Source organism: Dermacentor albipictus, chromosome 2 (assembly GCF_038994185.2).
Source record: "Dermacentor albipictus isolate Rhodes 1998 colony chromosome 2, USDA_Dalb.pri_finalv2, whole genome shotgun sequence".
Lineage (NCBI taxonomy): Eukaryota > Metazoa > Arthropoda > Arachnida > Ixodida > Ixodidae > Dermacentor > Dermacentor albipictus.
This window is the reverse complement of record NC_091822.1, coordinates 172,717,982-172,734,888: the sequence shown is the minus strand read 5'-3', so window position 1 is coordinate 172,734,888 and position 16,907 is coordinate 172,717,982. Positions and strand designations below refer to the sequence as shown.

At 48.1% G+C, this 16,907-nt stretch overlaps 1 protein-coding gene across 2 annotated transcripts in view; it reads right to left on the bottom strand.

The window, feature by feature from the left end:
• Positions 1–16,907, bottom strand: part of Camta (Calmodulin-binding transcription activator) — a 560,381-nt gene that overhangs the window by 411,087 nt on the left and 132,387 nt on the right. For both annotated transcript variants that reach the window (XM_065430476.1, XM_065430477.1), the window contains exon 2: positions 8,262–8,588. In XM_065430476.1, the coding sequence (XP_065286548.1) occupies positions 8,262–8,588 (327 nt within the window). The remainder of the gene's footprint in view (positions 1–8,261; positions 8,589–16,907) is intronic.

Here is a 16,907-nt window from a genome sequence, read left to right as displayed (position 1 = left end):
CCATCCATCCATCCATCCATCCATCCATCTATCTATCTATCTATCTATCTATCTATCTATCTATCTATCTATCTATCTATCTATCTATCTATCTATCTATCTATCTATCTATCTATCTATCTATCTGTCTGTCTGTCTGTCTGTCTGTCTGTCTATCTATCTATCTATCTATCTATCTATCTATCTATCTATCTATCTATCTATCTATCTATCTATCTATCTATCTATCTATCTATCTATTGTCTGTCTGTCTGTCTGTCTGTCTGTCTGTCTGTCTGTCTGTCTGTCTGTCTGTCTGTCTGTCTGTCTGTCTGTCTGTCTAAAAATTGACGCGCGACTGACCGCTCGAGGCACTTTGCGTGTATTGGTGGACTCCTCTCACGGTTGGAAAAACACTTTTATGTAGCATGTATTGAGCTAGAGAAAGCTGCATCAGAATATTTTCATGTCAGTCTACAATATTCGCATATTTTTAATGTTTGGCTCAAGTTAGTGGGACACCCGGTGTGACCGTCTTCAGCCCAACCTGAGCGGAGTGCGATAAAAGGAAATCGAAGAAACGTGTAAGGCCGCATGATTGTTTTTTGTACTTCCTAAGTGTCGCGAGTCGCCCACGTGATTTGTGTGTAGCGAGGGGGGCGGGGGGGGGCACTGCCCCGCACGTCAGAGGGGCAACCGTTTGTGTTATATGAGGGTCAGATGGCCCGCGTGGTGTCGGGCGGCGAGTCACGGCGCACGCCAGGGGCGCGCGGTGTGGATGCGCCGAACGGATTCGAAGAACGCGGTCTCGTGCGCACTGAGTGGGCATTCCGCCGACGGTCATAATACATAATACTCTAAGAAAGTTTGCACCCTTTGGGGTGTATATTTGCCACACAACAATAATGGCCATCTGCCTTGACGCGTTTCCTTTCTTTAACGCTGCGAGCCCGGTACTTTCCAGTAACGAACGACATGCGCGTTATCAGCATGGCATATATAATTCCCGACAGGAAAGTAGCGGGCGCGGCGTTTTCAAGAAAGGAAACGCATCAAGGCAGATGACGATTATCGTTGTGTGGCAGACATGCACTCCAAAGGGTGCAAACTTTTTTTAGAGTGTACGCTCTAAGAAAAGTTTACACCCTTTGAGTCGTATCTCGCCACACAACGCTAAGCGTCATCTGTCTTGTCCGCATTTCGTTTCTTTAACGCTGCGAGCCCGGTACTTCCCAGTAACGAACGGCATGCGCGTTATCAGCGTGACATAGCATTGCCGACGGGAAAGTAGCGGGCGCGGCGTTTTCGAGAAAGGAAACGCAAGCGAGGCAGATGACGATTATTGTCGTGTGGCAGATGTACACCCCTAAAGGAGTAAACTTTTTTTTAGAGTGCTATAGTGTTAGGATACCCCGCACCTCCACCAACATGTTACGCGAACGAAGGATTAACAACTGGAGACTATTCACAAAGTATGTTTACAAAGGATAATGCAGCGCTGGCCCGTTCAACCGACAGCTCGAGAGCCAGAGAGTGTTTGTTCGTCGTCTTCATCGGGGCGCCCGCATGCGTCGTTCACAAGCACCACGCAGTATGCACGTATCAATAGTTCCATAAGTGATCTAGCAATATTGACAACGTGCTGCATGAACGGAGCGGGAGTCTACTACCCTACGCGTTCGGGAGGCAACCGTCGGGCTTCGTTGTTGAGTGCTGAGAAAAGCCCGGATGGGTATCGAATGACGACTTACAGTGTGCGCCGCAGAGATGCAGTACGCATGCGAGGGGCGCAATGGGAGAACATCGTCATGCAGACAATAGGTTCGGATGGCATGGACGGTCATAATTCTCCCACGCGGGGAAACCCTGAGTGGGGCTGCGGTACGCGGTGTTGAAACCCCGGCTTCCGAGACATTTGAGGAGTACAGACCCCACCGACGTTTGAGATGGCCCGGCAATAAATTGTGCGAGCTTGGCGTGTTTTGTTGATGCCATCACAGACTACATGGAAATAGGAGAGGGGGAACGGAGCTTTAGAAAAAAGGAAAACAGTTTTGCTTTCCAATATGTTCACTTTTAAGAATAAGCCCATCCCTTTGTGTTGTGGGTTAAGAAACTGTAACTATTAACTCTCACTGGCAACTGTATCCGTGCGACGGGCCAACGGCTCTATTGCCCATTTTCTTAGTATGTTTGAGCTATAATAACTGGGACGATATGCTATCGCTCAGACTGGGCTGAAACCAGGATTGCTAATAGATCAGTGAGGCTGCGTACCATGTACGTTAAGACGAGCCTGGGCTCTAACAGTCACTGAGACAGTCGAAGAGTGAGACTTTGTTTCTCAATTGTTCAAGTTGTAATGCAGTTGTTTTATCTGCCGTGTATATAGATAAGCTTACCTATAAATATTTCTTGTCCACTTTCCATCCTGTCATGTCCATCGCTTCCTGTCTGCATTCGATCAACAACTGCCGATCACCCTCCGAGAAATTTCACATTCCAACGGGGAAGCAAGAACGACAAGCGACGAACGAAACTTTAATAAACGGTTAAAGAGTATTCTTTCTTTTCTTTTTACCTTTCTTGAAACTTCAAATATGGCTATTCACCTCGCGTGGTACATTTCCTTCTCTGACAGTCAGGAATTCCTAGTCCCAGCGAAATCGATAAACGTTGTAACCGGCGTATCTATACACACCCAGAAAACGTCACGGCAGTCGTCGAGCTAAGACCAACAAAACACATTCAGGGCGGATAGCGTGCGGGGTGAGGCTCAGTTAGGTCAACCACGACTATACTACTACCAAAAAGCCGATAGCAGTAACGCCGACGTTAACGGCGTAGCGTGCAGAAGCGCACTAACCCACCGGCTGTAGGGGTTGAGGGACGGACTTCGGGATGAAAACCCAAACTTGGGAGGATTTATTCTACATTATTTACAAGGAGGTGAGCGACAAGTACCAGACGTACAGTCATTACGGGCCGGCAGCAACTCGGACGCTGCGGCCCGGGGCAAGAAGTTCGAGAGAGGCGAATCAGGGAATCAGGGCATGTCCCAGAATGCTCAGGTCTCTCTGGAAGGCTTCTTATAAACCCTTCGAGCACTGTAAGTCACGTCATGTTTGACCAATGGGAGAGTCCGCTCCGATGACGCCACTTTCAGCCAACGGTAGGCGCCCGTGTCGCGGTGTCCCACCTGGCGGCTCTCTGCGGTCTTGCCTCGCAGACTGGCAATGCACTTCTAACGAGGAGAAGGGGAGGGCTGCTCATGCTCCATTGTCCGAGGCCCACCTGCTAATCCCGGCGGCGCACGAACTTGTTGGCACGTGAACTTGTTGCCTTAAACTTGTTTGCTCGGCCGCTCCTCTGGAATGTGCTTTCCTGCTTCGGCATTCCTCAATTAGCTGTGCTGCGACTCGAAGTGGTTTGGGGAACTCGAAGTAATCGCAGGAAACAGCTCCATATCTAACAGCTCGTCCTCGCCCCGGTTGTTCTGAATGGCCGGTGAACTCAATTCGCTGGCCATGAGGAACGCTGAAAGAAGCTGCAGGGTACTGGGGTCGAGCCTCGTTTGACAACCCTCGGGATCCTGGGCCCCGGAGAACATACGTCAAACAAACAAAACAACACAGCGCTGCCCCATGTGTAAGCGCAGGCTCTTCACCCCTGACTCGCCAGGCTATTACTGAGTCAAAATGAACCCTGATCTTTCATTTCCCCAATTTTGACAAGACAGTTCCAACCACCCCTCCAAACAGCTATCCATTTCTCCTCGATTGCCGACAAGACCAGGGTACCATTGTTGTTGCAAAACAAAAGGTCGTTGACGATGCAAACAACAAATGAAAACAGCCGAACATAACTTAAGTGGCCTAACTACACGAACAGCATGTTTCCAATCTATCGCAGTGGCGTACTTATCGCACGTATTGGTGCCACTGAACAATCTGGTCAACCTCACAAGTACGCAATCACAAGCGCACTAGCCTTGTGGTCACTAAACAGAACGCGTACTTGCGTTGTAGGCAAACTTTTCATTTACGTTTACTCACGTTTCTTCCCTGAAAGTCCTACAGGACACGTGACGTAAACGAACAATTAAACTTGCCGGACTTACACACTCCGCAGAACCCTTAAACTAATGCGTCTTTTAATAACTCGTTCCACGCGTACTTATAATAGAAGTCAGAATACGGCTGCCCTCCACACACACTAGAAACCCAGTCATAAAGTCTGCTTCCTTCCGTCCACACAGGACACGCGCTAATGGAACTAAGAACGCTTCTCCGTGCAAATCATGCACTCACTGAAAATCTACGCGCTTAACCTTAGAAAATTCAAAAACACTTAAAAAGAAAGAAGGTTAAATAACACACGCGCTTTACCATAGGCCTTTCGACGATAACCTTGACCTTCAGGTTACTCACACATACAAAAAAAAGCCTATCTACTTATTAATGAGCACCTCGCGAGACTACAGGTTTACCTAAAACGCATCTTTCAAATCTCGAGCTTCTCGAACGAAAACACAAACAAAGCCCATACGTTTACATATTGAAAGAAATCCTAGTCTCAAATCGCGAAAAACTTTCCGATGCTCAAAAATAAAAAACAAAACAACTCGCTTCATTTCTACGGAAGGGCTCTTGGCCTCCCTTTCCAAACGCTTACGTCTGACTCATACTTTGAGTAGAACCCGCGGTGGTCGCAGTTTCAAAGCTACTCTGGCTGCCGAGGAACAACAAAAGGGGCTGACTAACTATCAGCTCCCCCAAGACGTTACGGTCTCCTGCCAATTTGCGTCCTCGCGCCCCGCTTTCAACACAAACTCGATTGACCGCGTCGCTACTCCCCACCTGGTCTCGTCCTACCACCTTGCGTTTCTTCGAACTGCACGCTGAGCTATGAAAAGAACTACGGAACGACGAGGAGTTTACCAGCCTCGTGCCCTTTGTCCGCGTCCGTGCAGAACATTCTTCGCGGTCCCCTTTTGACCGGTGGCTCGAACGTTTTCGATGCGTCAACATCGTCAGTGACGACCGCACCTTCTTCCTCGCGCCCTGCCCTTTCGGGTTTCTCGCCAACTTTGGCGGCGCTACAAAAGTTACCGTCTTTCGGTCTTTACCGCGCTTCTTTTTACGGCGCTTTCTCTTTGCACTCGCCTTCACGTCGCCTTCTCGTGCCTCGTGCTGGCCGGTACACATTTCGTCGGCCCGGATCGGTCTCTTACCCGCACAGTCTGAGTGATTTACATTTAAATCTACTCTCACTTTGCCTCGACTGGCGGACAGCCCAACCGACTCTGGAACAATGCAGCAGGCTTTACTCGAGCTAGACAACTCGCACTCTTGCGAACTGCTCTCTACTACATTGCCCAGTTCACGCTGTGCATCGGCACACAGCCCGTCGGTATCGATCGCTGTCTCACGCGCACAGTCCGAATGATTAACAACTGAATCATCCCTATCTAGGCCATCTAGACTGGCGGAGAGCCGCAACGATCCCTGAACAATGCAGTTGTTCTCTCGTGAGCTACGGAGCTCGCCACCCCGAGAACTATTCTCAACTGCATCGCTCAGTTCGCACTTCACTTCTGCACGCACATCTGGCTCTACATGGGTGCTCGCGTCTGTCGGGTCAGCAGTACCCTTTTCTTCGCTAGCAACCTCGCTAACATTACCAGCGACGCACACGCTCGGTAACTGTGCCAATTTGTTCGCAGCTGGCCTAGCTGTCTCTACAGTCATCTGTTGGCACAGCACCTCGTCGCTCTCCGTGCGGCCTTTAACGGCCTCTGTTGCCACTAAGGCATCGTTAGCAGCTAGCCCTTTCCCTTCACTTATGACTCTGCAGCTAATCTCACAGGCACTACTCTTTTCGTCGGCTTCTGGCGAAAATCTGCTAGATGCTTCCTCATTCTTTCGCTCTGTACTTCCTACAGAATTCTCAGACAGCCGTTGTCTCTGTGCCAATAACTGATCACAATGCTGTATCTCTTTGATCAGTGCTGCCTTCTCTCTCTCATACTTTTGTTCACGCTCAATTTCGCATTCATTCTCACGTCCGTGACGCTCGCACCTAAGAGTAAGTTCTTGAAGCTCATGCTTCCGTTCATTCTCGCGTTCTTCACGCTGACGCTTACTCCTAAGTTCACGACGCTCTCGCAAACGTACACGACGTTCACGCTGCCGTGGCTCCTGTATCACCTCCCAAGCAAGCTCAATGCTTTTCTCATCATTGCCACTATCTTGAATCGCCTTTATGATAGCTGGCGTTTTCATCCGTTCGTCCGCCTCAACTCCCAAATCGTCGCACACCAACAAGTCTAACCTCGTCAACCTTCTAAGATCCATGGCAGCTGCCCCGACGGGTGGTTAAAACTGTTTTCCTTAATTAATTTCTGCAAACACACAATGCAACAAACTCCCGATTCCCAGAACTATCAAAATTGAACACACAACCTTTGAGTCTGGCGAATCATAAGGAAAAAAACCACGCGCTCACTTACGGTTGCAGCACCTTGCCATCCGGTTCATTCGTCCGCTGTTCCCGGTTCCTCCGGACTCCCTGGGTCGAAGGCTCGCTCCTTCTTCGCTACTCCCAGTTTCTTCGGACCTCTTTCGACGAAGGCTCTCTCTTCTTCGCTCTTCCCGGTTCCTTAGGATCTCTCTTGACGAAGGTTTATCCGTAGCGCTGCCACCAGCTGATGCATTCGGAGGCGATCCTACCGCTGCCAACCAGATGTAGGGGTTGAGGGACGGACTTCGGGATGAAAACCCAAACTTGGGAGGATTTATTCTACATTATTTACAAGGAGGTGAGCGACAAGTACCAGACGTACAGTCATTAAGGGCCGGCAGCAACTCGGACGCTGCGGCCCGCGGCAAGAAGTTCGAGAGAGGCGAATCAGGGAATCAGGGCATGTCCCAGAATGCTCAGGTCTCTCTGGAAGGCTTCTTATAAACCCTTCGAGCACTGTAAGTCACGTCATGTTTGACCAATGGGAGAGTCCGCTCCGATGACGCCACTTTCAGCCAACGGTAGGCGCCCGTGTCGCGGTGTCCCACCTGGCGGCTCTCTGCGGTCTTGCCTCGCAGACTGGCAATGCACTTCTAACGAGGAGAAGGGGAGGGCTGCTCATGCTCCATTGTCCGAGGCCCACCTGCTAATCCCGGCGGCGCACGAACTTGTTGGCACGTGAACTTGTTGCCTTAAACTTGTTTGCTCGGCCGCTCCTCTGGAATGTGCTTTCCTGCTTCGGCATTCCTCAATTAGCTGTGCTGCGACTCGAAGTGGTTTGGGGAACTCGAAGTAATCGCAGGAAACAGCTCCATATCTAACACGGCACGGCGGGCAACATCCGCTGAGGCGCGCATTTTGCTTTAGCGACCGCTTTGCCGAGCCGGGGTATTCAGACGGGCGCATTGGGCGAAATGGTTATGTACATAACGCGCCACCACAATGGGTCGTCTCGACTTTGCTAAGAGCCGACAACAGGGGAATGCGTCGGTACACGGGGGACTTGTGCACACCGCACCACGGAAAACGGAAATAAACAAGGAGAGAGCATTACGTCATACAGTTAGCCTTAGCAGACCAACTCTCCTTAAAGCCTTCCCTTTCGCTTTTGCTTCCTCAAAAAGTCGGCCCAACAGGTAACCCTGCGCGCGGCAGTTTCGGCACAGCGCGCTTGGTTTCTGGTAGAGTTTAATCGACGTGAACTTATTCGTGATTTCCGCCGATCGCTCTGAGCCTATTGTCTCCCGATATGTTTGTACAACATCGGTCGTTAATTGCAACGTGTTAATTGCAACGTATGCACTCATCGGCTTCGTTGCAACGTGCGAGTGGCGGCAGGAGCACGTCGCTGTCCTATACATTGTCTCTTCCGAAGAGCGTGCGCTGAGCGCAGCTAACACGGCAGTGGAAGGTGCTAAAATATACAGTGGTTAGTGACGCATTGGGCCGACTCTTTCTGGCTTCAATTTTGTCGCAGTCTGGCTAGGGAACGGGAGGCTTTCGCGCGCGGCCTCCATTGGCACCCGGAACGCGATAAAAGCGTCTCGTGTTACGTCTCGTGTTACGTCTCGTGTTACGTCTCGTGTGGCGGCGAGAGCTACATCTTTCGGCAAGAAAGCGACAAAAGTAAAGTTTGACTGATCCGTCCGGTTGTTGGTAACGCCTCAAGCCTCATCTTCCTGTGAATAACCTCTGTCCAGCCAGGGAGGCGCCTTTAGGAGTTGTCGTACACAGAAGAGGCTAAGCGGGGTGCCGCTGACCTTTGTTGTTGAACACGGCGTTGGCGTGGTGTCCGCCCGCTGTCCTGGCAACCACCGTGGCCGCGGAGGAGACAGGCTCGGCCTTGACGATCGCGGCGGCCGCCGCCGACGCGAGTCCCGCTGCGCCGGCGCCAGCCAGGGCAGCCGGTGCGGGGCAGAAGAAGGTCCTGGTCGCCGCCACGGTGCCCGACGCCCTGACCAGCACGGGCTTGCTGGCGCCGCCCACGGTGGTCGTCGCAGCTGAGGGCACCACCGTAACGCCGCCGCCACCGTTGCCGCAGGCCGACGCGGTCGCCGACGCTACAGTCGCCGCTGTTAGGGTCCGGCCTGCGCCCAGAGAGAGAGAGAGAGAGAGAGAAATGGGTAACTTGGCCTTGCAACTGACGGCCTGGCTCCTCCATTATTAATTGATCCTTAATTAAATATCAGACACGCACATACACAGACAGACAGACAGACAGACAGACAGACAGACAGACAGACAGACAGACAGACAGACAGACAGACAGACAGACAGACAGACATAGATAGATAGATAGATAGATAGATAGATAGATAGATAGATAGATAGATAGATAGATAGATAGATAGATAGATAGATAGATAGATAGATAGATAGATAGATAGATAGATAGATAGATAGATAGATAGATAGATAGATAGATAGATAGATAGATAGATAGATAGATAGATAGATAGATAGATAGATAGATAGATAGATAGATAGATAGATAGATAGATAGATAGATAGATAGATAGATAGATAGATAGATAGATAGATAGATAGATAGATAGATAGATAGATAGATAGATAGATAGATAGATAGATAGATAGATAGATAGATAGATAGATAGATAGATAGATGTACGACTGCAGCGATCAGGAACCGAACACACAAGCTCGCGCTGAGCAGCAGAACGTCCTAGTTACAGAGTTAACGCAGTGGGCAATGGCTTCTCGAGAGCCACTGCCTTGAGGTGGTCTGCTTCAAGAGATAGCACCGTTCACAGGCTATACATCAGCGAATCAAATTAGATAAATTTGTGAGACGCCAGTAGAGGACGACGATGCAAGATAAGATTAACAAATTATGCTTGTAGTATATCCACTCATTGTGCAGGCAACAGACCAAGGGTAGTACGTTAGCTCTGGGAGAATTTTTTGGCGCTTTGGAATTGAAGTTCGTGGAGAAATGATAACCTTAAAAACGGTAATTACGAATTTATAGACCAGTGCCTTGCTTTTCCCTGAGACCAGCAAGGGAGTCTTTTTTTTTTGTGGAATGTTTAAACGGTTCGCCAATATATCTTGCAGCGCATCTTGAGAATGGATATTTGGAAAATTCCGCTAATTCCATGATGTCTGCTGTGCAGACATGACCTTATTAGCGAAAGGCTAGAATTGTATATTTGCAACATTAATGTACCAGTAGAAAAAAGGTTAGTTTGTAAAATATGGTTATTAGGTAGTTTAAACACCACGATATGCCTGCCGTATAAGTAGCGTTTCCCTTCTCTTCGACTATCCCACCTGAATAAGTAGGCACGAGCATCTGCCACGACCAACCCCCAATATACAGATAACTATAGTGGTGGACAATAAACATCGTGCACTACGACCATACAATCCATGAGCTTATAATACAATATGAACGTGTCAAACAGAACAGGTAGATGAGATCACCAAACGCCGACCACGTGATGAGAACATTATGGTTGGCGCAGTAAACTTCTGAGAGGCAACGAAATTACGACCGCTCAAGCAGACCCGGACTGCGCTTCCCAGCCGCTCGATCCCGATGGTAAAACGCCGGGCGCCAAGCCACCAGAAATTTCCACAGCCCGCCTCTCGGGTGATCGAAGAGGCGTATCGATTAGCACCTTCTAAAACTGCTCAGTGACCCCGCTGCCTCTCAACCGGGCAAAGCGGAAGTCATCAAAGCGCGTTCGATTCAATCACTAGCTTCCATCAACAGAAACGCGCCGATTACAGCAACGATACCCATAACGGAACACACGATTGCCTTGTCCGAGATAAGCTCTTTGCCACTAATGTATTAGGCCCCGTGGCAGGTCTGCTATAAATTGTTAGATAACAACGCGACGCTCAGCAAGTGCTTGTCAACTAGCTTTTGGACATGTTGTTGAATATTGCCGTCGAAAGACTTCTACGAGTAACGCTGTATACCACATGAAATAAAGACTGCGCGTTAACTTTTGGTCAGATTTTGCAGTTCCGGTACATTGGGGAGTCTCTCAAAATAAAACTTCGACAGGCGGTTCCGCCCTAAGTGGCTTCCAGTGCTTCTTGCACTTCCCAAATCAAACAACCAAACATGTGCGCTCTGACCGACTCGGCTTCGCAATTTTTAAATGATACCAACAGTGAGGACACAAGAGCTTCTTTTTTTTTTTGGTTGCATAATTTTGCACTTCGACACCTACGCTTCTTTAACGAAGCCGAGAATATCGGCACATGCTCGGGAGTGCGCGTTGCTCTAATTTTGACTAAACTCAAGTGCAACTCTTTTTCCCCGCAGTGGGATGCTTTTTATCCATCGCCATTTCAACAGCGTATGTAGAACTTATTACGAGCAATCCGTCTTACCGTATGAAGTTCTCCCTTACACAAGATCACGTGCTCTATTTCAGACCCACCTGCTACAGAAGTTTGTCTAGCAGTTTGATTTATCACTTTCTATACACCGCCTGTGAAATTAATATCCTTATTCATTACTGCGCAATACTTACGATGCTGTACGCTTATTTTAAGTATTGTGTAAATATAGTTGAAAGAACCACGAAAAGGCCGACTTTCTAACAGAGCAAAGCTGACAGAGCACGGTTACTTATAGCTATAAGCAGGTTAGCGAATGTTCCTTCACTTGACAACTACTGTTCATCGGGTATTGCAAGTATTTGAAACTTTCGAAACTTTCGAATAACGATTCGAATAATGTTCTATTCGATTAGGTCTTCGAATCGAATAGTCACTGTCGGTAAGTACGAATATTTTTCGAATACTTTTCGATTATTTCAAAACGCCAATGAACTCAATTAAACATAAAATTCGGGCAAAAGTACGTAAATTTTCAACCCTGCGGGCATAGTACAGACACAAAACATCACAACTTGCCTAATGAAGCAGGCTACGTCACTTAAGTAGTGATACCTTACAGGCTAAACAGCGATCATTCGCGCTCTCCGAAGAGTTGTGTGCATGCGAAGAAAATACCCGCTTGATCCTAATGCTCCATTTGCGCTTTTAATAAACAACGCCTTTTAACGTACTATGTAATGACAGAAATAATAGGATAGGAAGATCGTTTCCTATGATTTGTGATAACGGCTGTTCATTATTCGAAAACTATTCAATTCGATTCGACGCATCTAGTACTGTTCGATTCGTATTCGAGTAGGCCTGCAAAATCCCTATTCATTTACCCCTAATTGTTTCAAGAGCCTAAAGAAAACATAAGAAAATAACCAGGCGTTTGCTGCGAGGAATCAAAACAAACAAACCCTGCACAACAAGTACATGTCCATTTTAACATTTGCGAAGTCACGACCTTGCCTCCCAGCCAGGTCGTTATAACTATGGTCGATAGTCGCGCCACCAAATCTGCATAACTTCTTTGTTCTTTTTTTTTTGGTCCTCGGATACGTCGGAACCAAGGACAAAGCAGACATTCTGCGGATTCCAGATTTCTTTATTTCTTTTTTGCTGTCTCTTTTTTGCTGTCTCTTTAGAAAAAATTTTCAAAATATTCTTTTCAGACACGCTTCTTGAGGTGGCGTTTCGAACTTTCTGACGTAAACGCGCGCAATTATGAAACACTGTCTCAGCTCTTCTATCTGCTTTACTTACATTCAACACACCATCGATTAGGCTCCACTTTCATTTATCACGGTATATGTCACGACACACAAAAAAAGCACACACAATAAAACAGAAGCGCCCCCAAAAGAAGGCACATTTCTGGCCGTAAGGAGTGGGTTATGAACAAGAAAAACCGTGTAAGATCATCGCATGCGGCGACCACCGCCCCATCCCCATCTGATCGCGCGTAGTAGGGTGTCACAAAAGGCGTGCGAGCGTTTCTTCGTTACCGAGACACCGCCGCAAAAGCAAAACACGCAGCCGCCGCGTATAGGGCGCATTGCGCCGTCGCAACTTCTGTACCGTCGGGCGTTCCGGGTCAAAGGACTAAGCGAAAATTAACGAGCGACGCGGCGCGGGAGCCATCCGTCGTTCCAGCAGCGCGTGGGTCGGGCCGTGGTGCGGGACCCGATTTCGCGGAGAGGCCCTGGCGCGCGTCTGGTCCGCCGCATTGTCTCTTCTTCCTGCCACGCTCGGCTGCTCCATGTGCGGAACAGCCCTCCAGTTTCCCTCCCTCCCTCCCCCCTCCTTCTTTCCCCAAGCCTTCCCTTCCTAATGGGAGCGAGGGAGGAGGGAGGGGAAGAGGGAGTCGCTGCCTCTCCGCATGCCCTGTGTTTGTGCCACCGCAACGTACTATACTCACGACAACCCTGACTCCCTATAAACACAAATAAAGAAGCGCGAAGAAGTGCACAGAAGTGACTCGCTCGCTGGGCGGATGGCTGGCTTTCACTTTGCCACAGAATGCAGAGAAAACGACGAGATACCAGCGCGGTTTCGTACACGCACAACAGAAATCGAGACAAACTCGAAATCGGAAAGAAGATGAAGGCGAAAGAAACGGCCAAGAGGCGAATCGAGAGAAGGCTGAACAAGAACGAAAAACGACGAAATGCTACAACCGAAACGTTCTCGAGAGAATGAGGTTCGAGAAACAAGATACGAGCACAGTATTTTAGCGCGTAAATACGAACGAAAAAAAAAAATAAGCAAGCCCCCTCGCTGTTAAGGCTGGACGGTCGGCGTTCACTTTACAAAACAAATGTGGACACAAAACGACCAGATCGTTTGTGCGGCAGACATCGTCTACTTCAAAATTATATTCTCTATCGTAAGCAAAAAATAAGATAAAGAAAGGAAAACCCACAAAGAAAACGGCAAAGACGAATGCAAAGCGCAATATATGCCGCTGAAGGAGGGGGGCAAAAGGAAGACTTTACGGGGCAAACGAAAAGGGGCACGAGATACAAAGTGCGCTTCTCTTTAACAACGGAACACGCACACATACGCACAAATAGCCGAACCGCCGCAAATACGGCGACGAAAAAAAAAAAGGAAAGCGCGGAGCAACAATTCTCGAGCAATAAACGACAGCTCCGTCTCGAAGAGATAGCCAGGAAGTAGTAACAAGAGGACCATAAGCGCCCCAACATTAAAGATAAAAAATGCGGTTGTTCCCATCGACTTTTCCGCTTCGAGCAGCCGAGCGCGTACGAGTCCGGCTACATGGGAGGAGGCTACAACGGTCGCGCTCGCGGGTAAATACGAATCGAAACTCGCGGGTCCATCGGGAACGCCCGCAGCGACCTCGTGTGGACGGTGGTGTACATACGAGCGAAGTGAGATTGGAGACGAGCTAGCAGAAGGCACATTCGGTGGTCGAATTCTCATCACTGCGCAGCTGAAGTGCGGTGGCTCTTTTTTTTTTTTTCATTCGATACCGGGTTTGAGTTAGGGGACATACGAATTTAAAAGGCGCACGCGAACAAATTGACAGCGATTCGGAGAATCTCGTAACGCTGTTCCCACAGAATACTTACTGTAACTGCCGTGTACGTCGCTTTATCGCTCCTTTGCCCATTATATTATGCGGTTACGAGAAAGCGAGCTCGAAATGACACAATGTGACATTCGAGCGGTTTTGCAACTAACTTCGAAACGTGAAAATCTGACACTGACGATATTTCTTTTCAGTGGACTAGCATTATTGAAATCCGCAGGAAAACGTGGTACGCATGTGGCTGTGCGTTCCTGCACTTGTGCTAGGGAAACTCGCTCCTTGCTCAATACTAATTTCGGGGCAGCTCCTACTGCTAACCACAATATGCACTCTTTAGGAGTCCAGATATCACGACAGTGCGTGTTTGCCCTAGGACACAGCGGACATATAAATAAAGGGAAGAAAAGAAAGAGTCAAACATCTACAAGGCCAAAGCAAAGCAATACATGAAAGAACTACAACAAGAAATCATTGTCACTTTGACTCCCCGTATCAACATTACACAAAGAGAAAAAGAATCAGGACTGCAGTTGTCTTCTGAAAGGGATATCATGCCCGCTCGGTTGCAGCCGAATAATTAAAGAAGGGGAAGAGAACAGGAAAACACAATACGTCACATCACGCTCACAGCATAAGCGCTACGACGGAGTCGCGCTACGAAGGAGTGAAGCTCGAAACAGAACTGGAACATCCACTCTGAGAGCATGGAATTGACTTGAATCTTACACGATGAAATTTCGCTCCTGCACACCCCTTCGCAATATTGAGTGAGTGCACTGACATTATTGAGTATTAACATGTGGATCTCGAACCAGCACTCTCTCCAGCACTTTTCGAGCTTTATTTGTTTACTTAAAATCTCCAGGGCCCGTCGTCATCATCCTTGTCATCATGATCAGCCTGATTTAAGTACACCGCAGTATAGGAGACTCTGCCAGTGAGTATCCAATCACCCCTGTCTTGCGCTCGCGGATTCCATACTATGCCGATGAATTTCCTAGTCTAATGACGACGCCTAATATACTGCCCATGTCGACTGCGTTTCCTTTCCTTTGTCACCTATTATGTTACCTTACTAAACCACTGGTTTTCAGTTATACGCATTATAGAACATGTCAAATTTTCTTTCTTAATTTTAATCTCAAATGGACCATCAGCTACACCTGTCTGTGGACTCCTCGTTTCTTTAAGCACTAAAATCTTGTCATGTTTATTTCTATTGCTCACTGCGCGGTCCTTAGCTTCCTCCAGGCTTATTTGGTATGCTGCTCGCTTGACTCCGTCAGTAGTAACGGCACAAATACGTTCACTCGGGGCTCGTAGGACGTTGCAAGTGGAAGTGGTGGTAAAAAAAAAAACATGAAAGACGCGAGGCATATTTGGACCAAATTGTTTTTCAGTTTGCTTCGGCGCGTGGCGTTCTTTACGATTCTACGTTATCGTTCTCCTTATTTCCTGTCACCTGATATTGTCACGCTGTTACGACGGTGAAGAACCAAACACTGTGTAAATTGCGAGTTAATAATTTCTTTTTTTTTTTTATTCCGCGAGCTTGTGCCCCGAAAGACGAGCAACGCTTAAGTCGTAACAACAGTGGCGACCACAGTGGCTGGTCGCCGCTGACAGGTCAAGTTGGGTCATTTATTTATATATGCACACCTTACATTCCATAGTAATCAATAGTGTTCGCGTGCATTCGAGAATTTACATTCCTATTCGCATCAAGCACGAGGTCTGAGATACTCATTCGCTACGGAGTCGGCAACACCATTCAAGAAATTTCGCATACAATGAAATTTTGGCGGTTTTACGCACCAAAACCACGATTTGATTATGAGGGACGCCGTAGCGGGGGACTCCGGAATAATTTGGAGTACCAGGGGCCCTTTAACCTGCACCCAAGTACACGGTTGTTCTCGCATTTCGCCCCCATCGAACAGTAGCAGTAGTGGTCCGGATTCGATCTCGCGACCTCGTGCTTAGCAGCCCAATAAAGTTTCGGATACACGTAGACACGTCTCGCGCCAAGCGACATCTTGTTAACAGTAATGATACAGTAAAAAAAGAGGACACCAGCAAAAACTGAAACAATGTACGCTTGGCAATATGAGATACCAGGAACACCGTCTTGAAGCCTTAAGGCGCCGTAGTAGGTGATTTATAAACGTTTTATAATCTCTTTTTCAGTCTGCCGATGCCACTCTGCTTTCACTCTGACTATGTCAGAACTAGCCGTCAACATTACAAGGTAACTGAATGTGATTCCTTCACTGCCATTTCACTTACGAGGAGAGAGCAGGCTAGAACTTAGTGCGGTACATCGCAACCGCTGATACTCCCACCGCAGAAGAGTAGTGTCGATATGTTCAGACATCGACGAACAACTAAGTTTCCTTTCAGACCAACGAGAGAAAAAAAAAGGACTACCAAGAATAAGCAGCTGTCAGAAGTCACTTTCCTTTCAAAGTGCAGCAAGAGAGAAGAACAAAGTCGAAAACTGCCAGTGCTCGTAGTCACTGTCGCGTACTGTTGCCATGGACAGAAATACGCGACCGTGGCAACGAGCACGCGACAAATAGCTATCGGTGCTGACACAGCAGACGCTACGCGCGAGAAGTGAAAAGTTTTGCACGGGTGGAGTATACTCGTTCGGAGGAAGCTTCACATAGTCACGACGCCTGCTTAAAAAAAAGACAGGAAAAAAAAAGGAAACCGGCATCGCTCGTCTTTCAGACGGAACACAAAGCAAGGTCGAAAAACGCAGTTACGCGGAGAGACCAAGGACGTTTATATATATATAACAAAAGCACACGTGTCTTAGCGCCTCATGACGCAGGAGCGCAAATGGTTGTCTTTTCAACCATCGATCCTGCAAAGTGCGTCTCAGTCTGATGAGCAAGGCAAGACCCGAAGACTCGAAGAAGAAGAAGAACGGAAATAACGAAATGAAAAAAGAGCAGCTTTTCGACTACGGAGTTCGTGGAGC